General features: G+C 41.5%; 1 protein-coding gene across 4 annotated transcripts; it reads right to left on the reverse strand.

Annotated features, from left to right (window-relative positions):
- Positions 1 to 479: 479 nt before the first annotated feature.
- On the reverse strand, positions 480 to 19,371 carry arhgap27 (Rho GTPase activating protein 27). 4 transcript variants are annotated; one of them, XM_029527781.1, is made up of 18 exons: positions 19,242 to 19,371; positions 17,482 to 18,113; positions 8,827 to 9,300; positions 7,784 to 8,023; positions 7,179 to 7,259; positions 6,870 to 6,992; positions 5,943 to 6,029; positions 4,878 to 4,945; positions 4,606 to 4,693; positions 4,168 to 4,269; positions 3,977 to 4,075; positions 3,237 to 3,342; positions 2,942 to 3,076; positions 2,582 to 2,680; positions 2,407 to 2,484; positions 2,129 to 2,260; positions 1,877 to 1,982; positions 480 to 1,703 (listed from the first exon to the last, which is right to left on the reverse strand). In XM_029527781.1, exons 2-18 carry the CDS (start codon positions 18,070 to 18,072, stop codon positions 1,526 to 1,528), a joined length of 2,787 nt encoding a protein of 928 aa, XP_029383641.1. In that variant the 5' UTR covers positions 18,073 to 18,113; positions 19,242 to 19,371; the 3' UTR covers positions 480 to 1,525. The 4 variants fall into 4 exon arrangements, with proteins under 4 accessions (XP_029383641.1, XP_029383642.1, XP_029383640.1 ...); XM_029527782.1 differs by having other exon boundaries at positions 4,878 to 4,939; positions 17,476 to 18,113; XM_029527780.1 differs by having other exon boundaries at positions 17,476 to 18,113.
- Positions 19,372 to 19,739: the final 368 nt, after the last annotated feature.

Here is a 19,739-nt window from a genome sequence, read left to right on the forward strand (position 1 = left end):
GAAGTTGATATCTTGCCTGATACGTGGACACAACTTGATCTGAGAAAGAGAAGCCAATGCATGAAGGTTGCAAAAGCAGTACATTAATGAAAAGAAATTAAAATGTATTTATGACCCGTTTGAAGTAAGAAATAAACCAATCATTAATTATGAGGGTTTGAAATAGTTGTGTATAAAGAAATGATTAATGGCTGACTGGTGCTCTGATCTTATGGTGGCACCAGGTTGCTTTTACTTTTGTGTCTGTCAATGCTTATGAATCTGTGCAAGTCTTCATAGCTGATCTGAAGCCAAAGCATGAAAAATAATTAACAAATAGCTGTTAAACACACGGTGGGATTAACACCAGCACCAAAAGTTACTAAAGCACCGTGCTTTCCACTTAAAACACTTGCTGTTGCCAGACTGTTTGTTAAAGAACATTTTCATTAGCTTTGCCAACAATAAACACACGCATATACATTTTTTACAAAGTTATTTTATTATTGAATAACTTCTGCATTGTCAACAACGTTCAGCATAAATATGCCACCTAATTCTATTTACAAGACATAGATCTCTAACATCCATTTTTCTGTTTCATTGTCAAACTGACTTTACTTATTACTTATTTATATTTTATGCTGTTATACAGTTTCTTCAAGTACAGCATGATTGAAAAATGCTGTTTTACAAAGGAAAATAACCTATAGGCTGCACAATTATTCTAGGTCACCATCTATTTCACAGCAAGATATTGGTATTAATTTCTTTTTATACATTTCTATATTACAGTAAAAGTATTTATGGGAAAAATTAAACTGAAAAAAAGTGCAATATTAGAATAGAATTTCAGTTATTGCAACATGTGATACTCTTTAACATCAATTTAATCCAATATGATATCTAAACATCATTAAACTTTCTAAAATAAAGATGGAAGCAGGTGTTGATCACTTTTAAAGAGAGAATTAAAGCATTTGTCCAGGTTCGACTTGGGCTCTACTATAACTGTGAATTAGACAAACTGAAACAAATAAAAATAGTAATGATAATTAAAAAAAAAGAGATTAAGACAAGAATCTTGGGGAGTGAGATCAATCTGATACGGTCCTTCTTCAAGACAAGAAAATTAAAAAAAAAAATGTAGAAATCAATCTCTGTAACAGGAAATTAAAGCACATATCTTTATAGATATGCAGTTCAATTTTCAATCCTACAATACTGTAAATGATAGTCCTAACAGTGTGAGCCTCCTATGGAGTACATCTGGACAATGCAGTGGTTAAAGATGCTCCAAGCATTCTCAGCAGAGACTATTTGAAGTTTCCTTTAGTCTTCAATGGTTAAACTTCAAATATTCTGAGCAAAGAAACCTTGAAAAGCCCTTTCGCTTATTGTTGTTATTGTTACTTATTGTATTGGTTTCATTTTCAGATGTTGCACCAAAGCCGTTTCTGTGCATGCAAAATTAAATCTATCGTATCAAATAACTTGAGCACACTTGGACATTTGCCCAGGTCTGCACTGGAGGCCTCTGACTGCTTTAGCTGGAGTGGAAGATACGCCCATACTCATTGAGAATGAACTCTACTATCTGGTTCTGAAACACCATGTGCATCGCAATGTTGGACGACTCCATCTCTGGCCGAAGCAGCGTCGGGCCGAACACGATAGCCACGTTCTGCACAGTCATGCGATTGTCATCCCCACATTGAATGACCCTGTCAGAGGAAATAAAACCATGAGCAGCCATAATCTTTCATTTAGATTTATTGGCAAGCGTAAGATTTGCACTCTCAATTAAACTTTTTACAACAACCTTATCAAATTATCTCTATCTATGAATATCTTTTTGTACAAATTTTGATAAGGCATGTAGAGTGAAATAAGTTACCTGCGTAAATGCCCAAAAAGACGTTTCATTGTATCATGATTTGGAGGAGGAAGTGTTTTGACCAACTCCTGCATTTTACACAGTTTTGTGTTATAATCAGGAATTCCTAGAAAAACAGGAGAAAAGTTGTTAATCAGTTATAAATATATAGTCATCCACCAGCTAAATGATGAACAGTTTAGTCATTTGCTGTACTTAAACCAAATATATGGTCATTTGCTTTGATAAAAAAATGGTGGACAACGTGCTTACTGATGGCTGTAATGAAACCATTAAAGTGGCTGTATGGGAAAAGTGGCTCAGCAAGCTCTCGGAAAAACAACTTCAGCGCTCCGGTGATGACATGAACATCCTCCCACTGGCCATCCTCGAGATCCAGCTCCTCTGTTTTGACACAACAGGTGCACAGACCATCAGAGCCCATCAGGGGGTGCTGTGAACTAAACTAAATTACTGCAGCGAATCTTTGCAGATGCTGTCAAATCTCTTTTAAGTTCAATATGTAAACATGTAATCTGATGAGAGTTTACCATGATCCGCTTTGAAGCGTAGTTTCTGAATGACTGCAAGGTTCCCACTCACTCTATAGAGTCCATCAATGTCTAAACCTGTCGAAATCATCACATTAGTTAGTTAATGACTGCACTACACACAGCAAAACCACTTCAGCAGGCCTTTGACTTTGATATAAACCTGATAGATTACCTCGCTTTTCGACTGCGCTGATACTTTTCTCTACAAAACTAGGGACAGTGGTTTTCTCCTGTGCGCACAGTGAGGCCAGATGGCAGCCAAACACGTTCTCTGAAGGGAAAAAGAAAATTTTTATCGTTAATATTTTTCAAAGCAATAATGTACTAATAGTCCTAGAAGTGGTTTTATTGTCCCATCAACAATACGCATATTTAAGATTCAAATAATCCTTATAGCATCAATTGTCCAAAGAGGAATTTGACAAATTTCATGTATCATATCATATATTCAGTGTGAAATAACCAACAGCAACATAAACAGAGGTCAATAGTCAAATGAGTATTAAAAAACGAATTTACATAAAATAAATACCTCGGATGTAGCCTTTCTCCTTGACAGACTGCAGTGTTGGGCGTTTCATGAGGAACTTCATCAGCTTGGTTCGAACCCTCTTCTGGTCTGCGTCTCCTGCAGAGCTGGATGAGGAGGTAACACTCGGCCTGGGAGCTACGCAAAGCGATGTGAGACAGTTACAACGGTTGTAATGCGAGCTCTCAATGGGCTTAATCTATCTAACTGGGTGAAAATGATGACACCATTCATTCCACAATTAAATCAGATGTAGTTCGGTGTCACGGTGAGAGAAAAAGTCATTTAAAGAACTTACGTCTTCGCTTGTCTGTGCCCCCTGCAGTCCTGTCATCTCGCTCCACGTGGGCAATCTTTTCATAAAGGTCCCCATCATCCTCCTCTGAGTGATGGTCCTGGTACTCCTGACGAAAGCCCATTTAAACTATTTTAACTATTTAGCAGCGATTAGAAACCTGAGGTTAACATTCAATAGTTGTCACTGGTCTAACTATAGAGATTTACCAATAATGCTTTCCTTAAAAATTAGCTAGCAATTAACGAATGAATGAAATGAATGAAATGAATTAATTAAAACCATCATAGACAAGCTTAAATATTGTTTCACTCACAAATTCTCCAAGAATAACATTAAATGTCTTGTTGGGATTGACCTAAAGACATTAGTATCAGTCTGTGTGTCCGTCTAAAATGTAAAGCTACTCCCAGCAGGGGGAGCCATGAGCAAGATGTATTCAGTTTACAAAACAAAACAAATACAGAAATAGATTAAATATATTTTTTGTCACTTTAATACGTGATAGGTCGAGGAGTGACATAAAGAGCCCAACCAGCTGGAATCGAACTAGTCAGCTATAAATGATATCTTATTCAGGAGCTTGGCTGGGAAGTGGATTTTTGGGCTGAGCCTGTTCCCTCCAGGTTTTAGTCTTTGGGTTAAGCTATGTGAGTGTGGTAAAATCTTTTTTGGTCTCATGGGTTTGTCTTTTGGATAGAAATAATTTTCACTTATCAACTATGGCCAACTGAAGCACTTACTAGTTGTCGTATGGTGTCCATTAAGACTTTGTGCCAGTCGGTGATGATGCTTTCTGTGTCATACTGTATCAGAAAATCCACACCGTTCTTTCCTTTTAACTGGAGGAAAAAGAGCCAAAGTTTAAACAGGATGGAAAGACAACGTTTTGACTGTTGCATGGACGCTGCATCGTGTAAACAGATGAACACACCTCTAAAACATTCTTTTTGCTGGATTTGTCCTTCGAGGCCCAGCCAATCGTCGCTCCTCGCAGGTCCACCGCAAACTCTGGAACAATCTGATTGGTCTTGTTCTGCACGGAGTAAAAATTAAAAAAATAAAAGGGGACAGCTGTTTACCAAACTGACGGTGCAGCATTCCAGGAGATAAGCTGCATTAGGCACAAGCCGTCACTGTGTGTTCATGTGTGGCTCATCTATGCTGAAACTTTGATGTTTCAGTTCCTTTCTTCGGAATATGAAACACAGTAAAATAAATATAATGGTGAAAAAAGATGGCGTCACTGCATCAAAAGTTTCTCAGAAATAGACAAAATGCAGCAGCATTCAGGCATCAAGTCTCTTATTAATGCATGATGAATGATGACTGCTTATTCTCCTGCTAATCCTTTAAGAAGCGTGTATCATACCGAGGCCCCTGTTACTGTAGATTTTGGGTCTTTGTGGAACGTCAGCACTCCTCCGTGGAGAACCGTCCACGTCTGGGCCCAGTTTTTCCTGATAAAGGGGAATAAGCTTGTGACTAACACAGAACAAAGCCATGGGGAGCCTCAGAGGTGGGGGGAGGGGGCAGACATATGACCCGACACACTGCAATGTGAGATGTTTGAAATATCATACATGCCAAAAAGGGCAAAAAAAAAACAAAAAAAAAAAAACCTAAAGACAAGGTTTGATCTACCTCACTTTCTTGCCGTTCTCGCATATTTTTGTTTTGTTGAGAATTCCAGCTTTCTCCAAGTTCTGCACCTGACAATGAGGTAAAAAGACATTTCAGCACTTTGTTGATTAGATGCAATTGAATGAAGACAAAGTGTGTGATGACACGAGGGACATAATAAAGTCATGCATACAGAAAGTGATCGGTGGCTTTCATATTCAAAACAATTCTCTATTTACACTGTGAGCATTGATGAATTCCTCTTGGCAGGGACTTTTCAATTGTGATGAAGAGAAAGTTGTGGCTTTGGCATCACTTCACACAAAAAGACAAAATTTTGTCCTGTTTGTTTTACTGCATCAAGTCAACTCAACTCAAGCTCTATGGCATGGAGCTCTATGGCACAGAGGAGAGAAACGTATCGGACTCAATTGATTTAGTATTTTTGATGGTGAAATCTGTTTTCTTTCACTTTCATTTCATCGGAGACGATAAAGCCGAGTCAGCTGCCAAAGTGCACATAGAAATGGGTTTTTGCCTGTTGTAATGTCTCCTTCCCTTCATAACGACCAGAGGAAGAGCTTTTTCTTTTGCCCTTCCTGTGTATATCATGAGGGTTACCAAAAAAAAAAAAAAAAAAAAACGAGAACTCCAACTCAACAACTTTCTCCTGTTTATCTGCGGCCAATATGAAGAGTCAAAGTTACAGCATCTTTAGAGGAAGGGAGCACAATGATTTATGTGTGTCAGCAGAAGAAAGACGACATGATGTGAATGGCGGAGTGATTCCAATAATCACAATATTTGTAGCAGGAAATGAAACGAACGTGTTCAAATACAGTAAACAGTCCTGCAGTCACACCTTTTGCTCCATCATAGATAGACGCTGCTATCTATGGATCAAGCTCAGGTGAACACTCAAACTAACAACCCACGTTATAGCGTAGCCACCTCGAGGTCAGATAATAAGGGTTTCTCCAGGGTCTAAACCCAAAAGCCTTAAGAGAGAGATACAGAACACAGTTAAAGGCTTTTTTCAGCTTCACGCAGACATGGCTGTGCTGATACGACACAAACTGCACTCACATTGTGTTGCGCTTCTGGAGAGTTTCCTGTGCTGGAGCTGTCGCTGCTGTAGTCAGACGTGTTCCTCCTATGAGTCGGGACGAACCTCTGAACAAGAGGAGAGGAGCAGCAGAGGGAGATTTTAGGATTTATAATACTTCAGAAAACACAAGACCAGGACATCAAAAACGTTCATTAGATCATGGTTACGAAAGTGTGTTCAAAACTCAGCAGATAAGATTTAGACGTTTCTGCAGATTAAAAATAAAAAGTTTAGAGTCTGATTGCCATGGGTTAGGGTGAGCCAAATTTTAACTCCCAGCATCAGTGCTGGTTTTCATCATTCTCATTATTATCATTCAATCAGGTGGAAAACCTCTCCCAGTGACTGCAGGCCTTTATAAGAGACTAACTTTGGAATGCGATGGGTGTCTTTTATAGGTGTCCTCATACGTCTGGCCTAATGCTAAATTCAACTACAAATAGGGATAAAAGCATGAAGACATGTCTAGAAGGTGTCATTAAAGGATCAAGTCTTGTTTTGGTTCAATCTGGGAGGAGACATTAAAAACCAGACCTGGTCTTAAATGCCACCGCTGCAGCCTGATATTGGCCCTTGAGCTGTTGGAGCCGAGTTACATTGTAGGTACACTACAAGCCCTTATTTGTATCCAGCAACCCCCCCCAGGTGTTTGTGCACAAACGCAGCTCTTCTGTTCCTCCCTCTGACACTCTGCCCCTGAGCTGTGACTCTAAACATGCGTGCACTGCTGCTGATTTGCCTTGCTAAGTAAGGGTTAAAAGCCTGGGAGTGTCTGCTGGTAAACAGGGACTCACCCTTACTACTTTTATGCGAATATTCTGTGTAAGCCAGCTGACACACCCTGGATGTGCGACACAGCATGTACACGCAGGTCTGAGAGTGTTAATGTGTGTGTGTGTGTGTACCCCGTCCTCCTGGGCTAAGCTAAGCTGAGCAGGTCCCATGGTGTGTCTCCAGTTTTTAATGACTGACACATTTTCTGCCTCGAGACCGTTCTCCACTTTGGACTGACCAAGAGCTACGTGGACCTGGAGGGGGAGGGACCAAAACACGTTTAGGTTTAAACTGAATATAAAAACTTTGAAAACAAATTTGTTCAACTTGAAAAGCAGACAAAGATCGTTTGATTGTGATCGTTTATGTCCATAATAAATTCCACTAAAGTGGGGATTATTCTGAAAATAATCTTTATAACCACAGGAAGGAAACGTCACCTCAGGCAGGTTCCACTGAGACCTGGATCCGTCTCTCAGGTAGTAGTAGGCCTGCCCTCGATCATCCATAGACTTAATCCACTGTGGCATTGACAAAGGTTTCTTAGTTAAAATGGTTCAACATTACAAGCTGCATTAATATTGTTTAAATACATAAATTCTTTTAAAATGAAACGGTGTCTTACATTTCTTACATCATGTTCTATCAGAAGCACTGTTACTCGTTAACTGTTTAAATAAGATGAGTTTACATTGTACAAGTCAAACACGCCTTCTCCTGAGCTAAGGCAGTCTGTTTTACTGTATGAAGAAAAACAAAATGATGTAAGACGAGCCACAGCAGCAGCAGTGCCAGTCTGCTGACATCTCAGTTGGTCCATCACATTCACAAGTGGACGTTCAAGGTATTTGGTGTCACCATGAGCTTGACGTAAATGTGTTGCCTTATGGGTGCAAAAATGTGAATGTGTAAAGGAAGGACTGACATCAAAACAACGAGGGGACTTCAGATCATTAGCTAAAAATACTTTCTGCAATACAACCTCACAGCAGCCACGCTGGAATGCTGTCAGAGGCGGTGGAGGGGTGAAGTGAAGACGCCGTACCTGATCTGGAGAGTGCTCGCTGGTGAACACCCAGGTCCCGTTGGGCTCCACAGTGAGGTTCCAGCCTTCTGGGGTGCTGCGGTCCAGGTTGGCTCTGGGGATGCTGGTCCGGCTCACGTGGCTGACGCTGTACTCTTTAGGGAGGGTTGGTGGCCCCGCAGCCAGGAGCTGATTGTAGGGCTCCGGCTGATCAGTAGCTGGGTAATCCTCCGAGGGGTAGTCCTCCTCAGGGAGAGGAGGCTGTGGGTGTTAACACAAACACAGACAAATTGACGTTTTTAGAAGTTATTCACTCTTTTATGAAGACTTAGATGAGAAAACCGACACCACGCTCTTTATCTAAACGGTAAAATGCGAAGTTTCAGCTGACAGCACTGAGGACTCCACAGCAAACATATTCAAAAAAGAGCGACAAAGTAAACAAGCATATTTCAAAAACTATGTGAACTGTATCTTTAATAAGCCTTGAGGAGCCTCCGCCTTCAGATTCAGTAGAATTCCTGTAATCAACAGAAACACACATGCTAAACAAAAAAAAAAAACAAAACAAAACTGAATGATTTCCCTCTGTGGCCCAAATACAAAGCTCAAGGACTTTACCATGACTTTGATAAATAAGTCATTTCCATGGCCTGAAATGATTTTTCTTTCTTGGCCCATAAATGTTCTAGTACAGACTCAAAAAAGCAGCATAGGGGAGAAGGAGGTCACTTGTGATTGTGCAGTAAAGAAATAAATGTGTGAAATGACTGAGCTAACGCACTATGAATGAGACAAATTATTGATGTGAATGGAAACATTTTCATTAATCTTTTTCAGTTGATCCAAAAATTAGGTCAGATTGTTTAATTTTTTTTTTCTCCAAGTTGTACTGGGGATGTTCTGCACGACTGCTGTTCGCTTTCCTAATGAAAATAACTCCTGTCTGCAAATGGAGGAGGATTTAATTCCATTAAAAGCAGACTGTATTTACAGCTTTCCCCTGGGTGAGGCTAAAACAGGAGACGGAGGGAGGCTAAGTGGAGCAGCCAGGCTGTCCTTACCGGCCCGTCCTCGTGAAACCTGTGCACGCTCGTTTGCTCCATCGGAGGAGGATACGGGCTCAGCTGCTCTGGAGGCTCCCAAGACGTCTCCCCAGACATTGGATTGTAGAAGTAAGGGCGACCGCTGGTTTCATCCACCAATTGCTCCCAGTCGGAGGTCCACGCAGGGGGGGAGGAGGTGGACAGAGAGAGGGCAGGTGACTGAGGAGGTGAGGGGGAGCAAAGTTCCTCCTCTGGAGGCGGCTCAGGGTCCGTTGGAGAGTATAGAAAGGGATTGTCCCAGGTGGTGCGCCCCGTGGCGGGGTGGTAGTAGTACTGCTGTCCACTTTCTCGGTCAGTGTGCACCTCCCACCCCTCTGGCTCAAGGTAGGAGGGAGAGTAGGACGCAGGAGCTGAGGGGGGAGACTCAGAGATGCTTTTGCGAAGCTGTGCTACATTGACATACACCGCTGATCTGGGACTTTCATTCTCCACCTGCAGAAAGGCCAAAACACACAGATGCAGAAACTCAGACACTGTGTCCTTTTATAAAAGACATTTCCCTACATGACAGTCTGCTCACTTTAAAGTACTTGTAAACTAAAAGTAAACTACTTAACTAAACTAAATGGATGTGTATTGTTTTCATGTTAAACTCTGTGTCAAACTGTGCGAATAACAGCCTGAAGCCCAATGCTGTCATTGTAGCTCAGCAGACCGCATCTCACAGAAATCAGGAAGTGGCATGAAGCAGCAAAGAGGTTTAAAAAAAAAAAAAAAAAAAAAAGGAAAAGACACAAACCACAGAGGTGTTTCTGTTACAATCGTGATCATTACCTAATTTTAGTCTCATTTCCTGTGTGTAGAAACACCCATACACAACACTCATCACATCAAAGTTTCTTTGTGTTGGTCATTCCTTAAAGACCAGGATGTGCCGACAGCATCGGGCCACAAGTGCAAATTGCAAAAAAGAACAGCATGATCAGGCGCCATCTCTTACCTGTCCGACCATCACCTGTCCAACAAGCTGTGGAAACCTCTACGTGAAGTGACTTTTTTAACAGAGCTTCACATCATTCAACTCTCACACATAGCTGGAACATTACATTCAAATAAAGTCCATCATCACAACTAATTTGCCTAAAAGGAAGTCCATGACATAGCACAATAAAAGGTCGTCTGTCTGACCGAGGAAAACTGCGATGCAAGAAACAATTTTCATGGTTACACTTGAAATGACGATTGTGAAAAAAAAAATCTAAAAACACACAGACTTCCCCTTCTCAGAATACACAGTACATGCTCTAAATTTAACAGGACCTGAGACTTGTCTGCACATCACCACGAATGGGAGGTTTTATTGGCGGGGGGGGGGTAAAACAGGTCAAATTAATAGGACGGGCTCCAGACAACATGCCAACATGTCCTTGGGCCGGACAATGAACTGAACTGCCATCATCATTGTATCATGGGTGTGACTCTTTAAAATCTAGTTTTTTAATAACAACGGAAAAAAGAGCATTGTACTTCTCACAATATAGTGAGAACATTCCCAGCAATTCCCAGTGCCAAAAAAAAAAAAAAAAAAGTTTTCCATATTTATAGAGCAGAAATCTGCCCTTTTTTTTCCTCCTTTGTTTCTACTGCACTGACTTTTTTGTAGTCGAATATGTTTCTAGGACATCGTTATATATTGGAATGGTTTCATTCATGTTACAGACAAAGCAGTTTACATTTGCAGAGTCCAGGAGATAACAAATAAAGTAGTTCATATTCAGCACGTTCATATCTTCAATGACATTACGTGCTATTTTTTCCCCTCCATCTCTTCAATCTTCTCACTTTTGCTGACTTTGCTCCATTATTGATCTCGATGTAACCACGAGGTGATCAATACGGACAACCAGACGACTGACCCCGAAACGAAATTGATTCCAAACACTAAACACACACCACGAGATGCAGGAATAGACACAGAGGAAATGAAAGAGCTGTTTCATTGATAACCGAAATAGCCGCATAGGAATGCTTTGAAACAAACCTCCGTAGAACCAGCCGCATGTAGTGAAAGGAAAACTGCGTGAGCTGCATATCACTTTGACGGGATTATCAGTGACTATTTACATGCAAATATGTGAAGTTCATTTCCTCAAATACTGTACTTCAGTATAATCAGTGTGTCAATTCATGTGCAGGAGTTTTTCCTTCTCTCTTATTAAGTAGGAGGGATTGTTTTCATCGGCCGCTTTCATCAGCGCTGTAGTCTGTGTCTGACTCTGGGATGGTTTGATGGACAGAGCTGAGAGTCGGTCCCTGGTGACAGTAGCCATGGCAACCAAGGTCAAAGTCCATCATACTATATATGTTTTCCTTTTCAGACAGAAATATTTGGCGTTACATTTGTCTGATAGCTTTCACATTTCAGTATTTCACAGACAACACACAATGAGCTTGTGACCTACAATGTATGGTCAAAGTTCAAACCCAGAAAACCAGAAAAACTTTCTGTTTTCATTCCTGCCTCAGTAATTATCCTAAAACATGTCAAGCTTTTACCACAACTGGATGAGGGCCCCAACCACGAAGGTTGGAAGCCACTGAGTGTAAAATGTAATTTTCTGCAGGATTTGTTTGGATTCTGAAGGCAGGACTTTCACTTGTAACAAAGTATTTTTAAACTATGGCATGAAGGATCTGAATCATTCCTATCATGGGTCTTCGCTAACTGCAGGAAATAGGTGAAATTGATGATACCAAAAAAAAAAAAAAAAAAAAGTCTGCTGTCTTCCTTAAAAAGCACAACATTTAAGAGGAAAGGAACATTTTGTTTTTTTGAGGATTAAAAGCTCTGCTTGAAAATGTTCAGTCAATCTTCTCCTCTGAAGCAGCTGCATCTTGTACAGCCATGTGACATACACATCATCACACCACATCGGTTTGTTGCTGTTTTGCCGTAAAGACCTGTTCGCCTCCACGCTGACTGAAATGCTTATGAACAACACACCAAACAGTCAAATTCAGACCCAAAGCCAACAAAGGCGTTTTTCTTTTTAAATTCTCAGATGAGCAGGAACAGCTCTGAGTGCTCAAGTACAGGAAAACAAACGTGTGCAGAGATGATGTGTTTACCTCAAGCAGGAAGTGAGACCGTTACCCAAACATAAAAAACGAATACCCAGAATGAAATTCACGAGCTGGCGATAAAAGCTGCTTCAATACGATTGGGATCACCTACCTGAGGAACCACCGGCAGAGTCATGCTCTGCTTCGCCCGGTGACTTGACCAAACCCTGGAGTACATGTCCATCATGTTTATATTGTTCTATTTAGAGGAACCATAAATCCAAAAGTACAAAAGCGACCCGAGTACGCGGCTACTTTCAATCAGGCTACGATGGGAGAGAGAGAGAGAGAGATAAAGAGAGTTGTCCACCCGCTCACGAAAACACACCCTCCGGTGCACATCCTCCTCTTGTTGCAGCTGTGACAGTTGCAGCCCAGATAGAAAGGAGAACTGCGAACTCTGCTACAATAACAACAGGAAGGGACTGTGTGAGGATGGGCTGAGATGTCTCTGTGTGTGCGTGTAAAGTGAGGGAGTGAGTGTGCGTCTGTGTTTGTGTGCATGAATTGCATTGCGCAGAATAATAAGGGTAGAGGGCAACTGTCTGCTTGTGCCAACGAAAACAAGACAGAAGAGGGTTAAATGACCGGCACAGAAATAAAACTACGCAGGCCACTTTGACCTACGTCCGGCCTGCGGGCTCATATGATAAAAAAAAAAAAAGGAAATGGTGGCAGTGGAAACAGAGTTATTTTACACAAACTAACATTGAAAAAAAAAAACAAAAAACAAAAAACAAAAACAAAAAACCACTGTGTGCAGCAGCTCCTCTGCACACACTCCTCTGCATTACCTCCATCCAGTAGGTCACTTAGCCAGCAGCGAGGCATAAAAAGGGAACTAATAATTTCTCATGATGATATGGGAGATCTCTAGTGAAATGCTTTGTCGTTAAAACTGAACTTCTCGAGAAACAAAGCTTGAAAAAGAAAGTCCAGTTGCTCAATCAGTACTTCTGTGTTAGTGAGTCTCCATCAGACAGCACAAAGAATATTTAGGGCTATTTTTGTCAAGATTTTTTTTTTTTTTCCAGTTGGGGTTTATCTTCAATTAGCTTTGAGGCTGGTGGTGTTTATACTTCATGCAACAGAGCATGTGCATATTCATGACTGTGGTGAAATACTTCTTTTTTTTTTTCTTCATATGACAGTTTCCCTTTCAAAAGGCACTCAAGTCATTTTAGATTTATGTATTATGGTGAAAAACACACAGCCAGGTTTTGAAACTATTTGTATTTGGTTTGCTTTACTCAGAGGGCGAGATTTCCTTCGACACATTTTACTGAGCGCGACGTGGATTTAAAATCCTGCAGGGCAGAGCTGACAACTCTCTGCCCTCAGTAATGCATGAAGCAGCAATCTGCCTGATTACTTAACAACATTAACACTCATCCAATCGGACAATGGAGTTCCAAATTGGGGCCCAAATCACGCCACAAAGCACACAGTTGAGCTATTGAATCAAGGAGATTCCACCCCTCCCCTCTTACATCCCACTCTTCGTGGCCCAGAATCCAGGATAACTCTGCTCAATGAGTCCACCAGCTAGCAAAGTCCTTATCTTTGCTACTCCACACCAGGTCTGCGTGCCGACTTGCAACATCTGCAGATATTGCTTGCTCATGACAGATTTCTCCCACTCTTCAGTGTAGGAGGGGAAATGTCTAAGTGCAAGTTACCGCAATCCTCTCCCAGGAAACTAGAACGAGCCAATGAAAATAGAAACCAGCACAGACGAAACCTTGATATTTAGCATCAGGTGCAAGTAAATATCAACAGTGTGTAAACAGGATGCTTAGTCTGGCTGTGGAAAAGTGTGAACTTTCAAAGTAACCCTAACAAATTCATCAAGATGACATCATGTTTAACTTGTTCCACTGATATCAAGACGACTGCAGTCAAGCCCAACGCTGCTGCTTCGCCAAAAGCTTTTACAAATAGTAAAGACACCAAAGACATTCCTGTTCGTATGACTCATGCAGGCATCCTGCAGGTGATCTATACATAACTTTATGGCTCAATTATCCGACATGTTTACAACTGCCTGCCTTATCCACAGCTGTAGCTCGAATGTGGTAAATTCAAGTTATAGAGAAAGCGTCTGATATTCTGAAAAATAACCCAATCTTGAAAAAAACAAAACAACAACAACAACAAAAAACAAACAAGAAAGGCAGGATCCAGGATATTCAAAGACTCAAAAGAAGAAAAAAATATCGATGATTTGCAAGTTTACAAGTCTGGCTCCTAATCTAAACAGAGACAGCACCTGGAAACCTCCTGGCTCAATTTCATTTTTCATTACTCCTTTCTAGGGTTCTCAAATTTTATATACATTATTTCCTAACCTTTCAATTAGACAATATGACAGAGGGGTAATGTTTGGTGTGTGTTTTACAAATGAGGACATTTCTGGTCACCTGGTTTGGAAAGACTAGTTGCAACTGGGCGAGAATCAGAAACAAGTCTGGAAATAGTTCACACAAGAGGAGTCAAACATGAACAACTCTTCTGAACTCGGATGAAATCAGGAAACTGAAGATGCACACACCTGCTGTGGGCACATGTTCTGTCAGGCACACATACACAGAGCGGCCTAGTAAGACACTCACAGTACCTGTCGGAGCGGTTTCTCTGCATTTAAGCACACAGCAGATCACATTATGATGCCTTCGCTTGGTCCATCACAGTCTACAGAGTGTGTACGGCGACAAAGTAAACCCCACTTATCTCTGCGCTCCTAAAGATCAATGGGACATTGGACCACTTCTGACAAACGTCTTCATGCTCAATATCCATGTTGGACCTTCTTCCAAACAGCACATGAGCAACAACAATGAGAGGGCTGTCACTTTAAAACAAAACTCATTTTTAATCTGCATTCAAGTTCCTCTTCCTGCCAGTGGTAAAGATAAAACTGACCGAACTTCGCATTCCCAATCCCAACTGGATTTGTCATCCTTTTGCCAGACTTAATATCCCCTGAGAGACCAGCTGAACGGCCCCCTTCATATTAAGTGACCTACATCTGAGCTAATTACAAGTTACATGTGATCACACACATGCATGGCAGGCCTGCAACTAAAAGCCCCAAAGCCTCCCCTTGTTGGGAGTCGATCCAGAGCCCCCTCCTTCCCTTCCCTTCCCTTCCTTCCTTCCTTCCTTCCTTACATGATCACCATGGAGATGGCCCCCCATTTAGAGGGGGGGGGGGGGCTCAAAGCACTTGAGGGGTCCCATCACGTCTGCAGTGCTGTTGCAAGTCTCTCTCGTTCATTCATTCAATCAAAACACACAAATTATTTTGTGCACACACACACACACACACACACTCATGGATCCACCACACTCGGACACGACAAACAACCCGGCTGCTGGCTGACGTCACCCCTCCCCCCCTCGACAGGTGCATTGAACTTACCTGAGACCAAAGTTTGTTTGTTTTTTTTAGTTTTTGCTCTTTTCCCCTCCTTGCCCGACAAATCACATCCAACAGGACAGAGGGAGGCGATGGCTCATGGCTCCCCGGCGGTGCGATGGATCGAGAGCAGGTATCAGCAGCTGGAGGTTTTGGGAGTGGCCGCTGCTGTCGGGTTAACACGGTTAACTCCTTCCTTCCGCCACACAAGCCGACACAACCAGTTTGTAACCTGTTCTGGAGTCAGCACAGCGTCCCACTGTGAGCTGACAACAAACTGGCCCGATCTAAAGCCCCCACAGCTCCTCCGGGATCAACCCCCCGAGTTATTAACCCAGAAACCACCAATCAATCAATAAAGCACCAATATACACACCACCAGGAAAACTCCACACCACACCACACCCGCAGAAAGTTGCTCTGACAAAAACTGGGATTAAATCAGATGCCCCCCCCCCCCCCCATTCCTCTTTAGCCCCTCTTTGGGCCATTGAAATGGCTTGAAGGGGACCCGGACATTCATATGCTGATGAGCTGGCACAGATACTGTGAATCAAACCAGTGTGGAAATCCAAGTCAGGACTTCCACAGCTCCAAGTGTCAAAATCAACAAGTGATTCAGTCTGAAAATGTGTTTACTATATAAATAAATATATATATATGTATATAAAAAGGATAATCTGATCAGATCAAACTAGATCTGTTGGACTTCATACATTTCAGTGTGTGTCCTACAGAGGCCTTGATGTATCTTTGTCATGATCTGGCCTGATTTTAAATACATTTGATTTGATTTGATTAACAGGATTGTTACTGAATATTTGGGAAGCTTTGTGCAGCTCCTGATGGATTTCATCGCAAATCCATTGAAACCAGATTTTGGTTTGATCAGTTACTTAATTAAGTCCAGTTACTCAAACACCATGCAAACATATTCCTCTACGGTTCAGAGGAAAAAGTTTACATTTCATGACACTGCCCACATTTGTTCTTCAGAATGGACACAGAAAACTTCAGGTAAGTTTATAAAACATTCATTCAGAAAAGATGAAACCACCCTACTGATATGCAGTACCTTTAACTTGATAGATAAAATTTGCTCTGCTACAAAGAGCCACATTGAAATACCAAGCAAGTTGACAAGTTATTATCTAGAAGTTAAGTTCAGTTACTTTAGATGCATTGTGTTGATAATATTTTATTCTGAGAGTATGAGCAACATCAAAGCTTCATGAACTTCAGCAGAATGATCAGTGCAGATAATAACATGAGACCAGGAAGTGAAATCTCTTATCTCCGAGGTATTTGTGTGTGTTAGCGGCAGAAAGTTTTGGGTGGGCAGAGGATCGAACTGCTGCAGCGCTGCCACCATCATCTGCATGAGGCAGTGAAGGAAACACCGTTGTTTGACAGAAAGTAGAGGCCTGAAGTGATAAAAATGCCAAGAGTGGAAGGAAACTTTTAAAAAAAGGGCAAAAGTTATACATTTAAATTTTTTAAGCATGCAGATTGAGAAGCATCAGATGGATGTCAGTGTTAGAAATAGGGACCTAATCACAACACTGATTATTGCAAAAGTAATAATATGGCTGAACATTAAAGAGATTTTCACTCATCTAATATTTGCTGCTGACTAAAAATCAAAGAGCAACTAAATTTAAATCTTAAAATCAGAGTCAGGAGATTCTTCTCAAAATGGGGCCCGGGGACATTCAGGGGTCTTCCCAGCAAGAAGGGGAGTTCATTATTTCACTGCTGTTCTAATTCAATTTGCATCCAAGATGTGAAAAGGATGGGCTGTTTTTGTTTTGTTTTTTTATGATAAAACGTCGCCCCCTCCTGGCTGCAAAATCACAGTGACACAAAACATTAGTGTCACACTTTTGAAATAAAACGTGAAGAATGATTAAAAACTGAGCTAAAAAAAAAGATGGAATAGAAAATGGAAAGTTATTAGGTTGACAGAAATTTAGGCATGAATTTGTAATGCAGTGCAGATAAAGATGAGATGAAGATAGAAAAGTGAAATAATTCTTGGGGGAAATGCAGACGGAAGGCGACTCAGACATTTTCCAGACACAACAAAGAAGCATTCCACCAAAAATGTTTATGGAAAAGCCAATTACCATTACCTGGAGGAGTCTGGGAGGCTGACTCAGACTCTGCTGCTGCTGCTCTGGAGATGCTGAGGGGCCGTTCGGAGGGGCCAAACCGGGCAGCTCGGAAAACGTGTCCACTTCCGGGAGGTTCAGGTCTGGGATGGTGTCATAAATGGGTGAATCAGGAGGAGGGGGGAAGGCCATGTCCTCGTCATCTCCATCTACTTTGTCGCCACACGGCAAACTTTTGGGCTTTCCTTGTTTTTTCCCGGCCTTCTGAACCGGTTGGGCCTTCGCATACAGCTGCAGGACGTCAGTTCTTGCAGGTGCTGAGGTGAGCGAAGAGCTTTCTGCTGGTTCTTCTCTCAGAGTCTCACAGAGCTCCGTGCCCGGATCTGTTGGATCCGGCTGACCAGCAGCGGGACAGTCTCCCGTGTGTGAACCCAGCTCCTTGACGTACTGGGCCGGGATGTAGAAAGGCCTGGTGTGCCGGTCCCTGCGGACGTGCCACCAGTGCTCGTTCGTCTTGGAGATCAGGACGTAGCTCTCGTTGGGCCTGATGGAGACGACGCGGCCGTCCTTCGCCGTGTACTCGAACTCATACTGGACCGACACCAGCTCCATGCTCCGGGACGGCCTCGGAGTTAATGTGCACACATGGCAGGCTGCAAACAGAAGAAACTTTTCAGTGGATTGGCTTTCACACAACGTCAAGTTCATGAACGCACACTTAAACGTCTGAAGAAAAATGGTGACATTAGTGTCATTTAAAACAAAGAGACAAAATGACAACAAGCTGTGCAGTTTCACATCATTTCCTGTCTTTTTGTGTTACTTCTGTGACTCCTTGCACTCATCTGGTGTAATTTTTTAACATTTTGTGCCATTTGTTAATGTCTTTCCCACACATCTTGCTAATTTTATGTCTTTGTGGTCACTTTGTGCCCATTTGTAGTCATTTGGTGACACTTAATCTGTGTTTTGCATCTCTTTGGTGTCATCCTGTGTCTGTGCAGTTTGTTTGCAGACATTTGTAGCCATTTATAACAAGTTTTCTGTGTTTACATTGTTGCTGTTTTATGTCACAGTGAAGTTGTTGGATGTTTTTCTCAACAGAAAATATTGATGTGACCCGGCAGGCCTGTTCCTCATTTTGAGAGTACTGATTTGTAAGAGTGTGAAATAATCAATAGTTGTTAAAAGCCGTAAATAACCTGTTACCTAACTCTTATTTCTGCACAGGAATCGACGGGAAGTTGCTTCCATTTGCAGCAAAGCAATTTCACGCAACAACCAACCATTTGTGCAGCAGAGTAAAAATTACTTTTACCACAAAACAGGAAGCCTGCACCAACCATCTCAACATCATCGTCAGCCTAACGTCACCTAGCAATCTCAGTTTTGCCTTTGTTTTCTCTCTGAAGCATTCAAAGTATTTACAGCTGTCTGTCGTCTCACAAAAGACATATGATAGAATGAAATTTCCAGATGTTGTGATTTTCAGCTACTTTGCGTGCCGAAAGGTTGAAATCAGTTTTCTCTGTAGTCATATTAGCATTCACATTGCATTCTAATAAATGTTTAAGTTTATAGAGAAAGCAGAAGAATAAAGAAAATATGAGGAAAAAAAGTTAAACAACGGAAGGAATATGATTTACTCTGAATATCTAAATTGAGTTTGACAAACAAGAGCTTGTTGAATAAGAAAAGTCAATATCTATTAAGGGACAGTGTAACTCACACAGATAGACTTTTAAAAGATTTAATGAACGAGTAATAATTCATCCACTTGCCTGACTGTGTTTCCAGAACTCTCCGGCGTTGGGATGCTCCTGAAGCAGTTGTGTTTGTCGCACAGCTCAGACTGCTGCCTTACATGTGTTTACTTCTGCTCGTCTGCCTCTCCGTCTCTTTTATTTCCTGTTCTGTGCAAATGAGTGAGTGTCTCTGCTGAAGCAGGCAACCACCGAGAGATTACAGCTCCAAGGCCGCAGCAAATGGGAAGTCTGACTCTGACCGAACTTCCCAATGTGCTCTTTATAGTTATGAATTCTTTTTGTGGCCTCTGACAGACAGGAGGCTGGAAAGTGTGGTAACAACGCAACACAATTCAACACAGCAACACTACAAATGTAAATACTATTGTGTTAAAAAAAAAACAGAACAAACATCCCATCATTATCAGGATGTATATTTCTGTAGGATTATACGAATATAAACAACAACATGAAGATATATCATATATATTATATAATACACACACATTGTGTGTATATTTGTGTATTTTTGTC

Source organism: Echeneis naucrates, chromosome 19 (genome assembly GCF_900963305.1).
Source record: "Echeneis naucrates chromosome 19, fEcheNa1.1, whole genome shotgun sequence".
NCBI lineage: Eukaryota > Metazoa > Chordata > Actinopteri > Carangiformes > Echeneidae > Echeneis > Echeneis naucrates.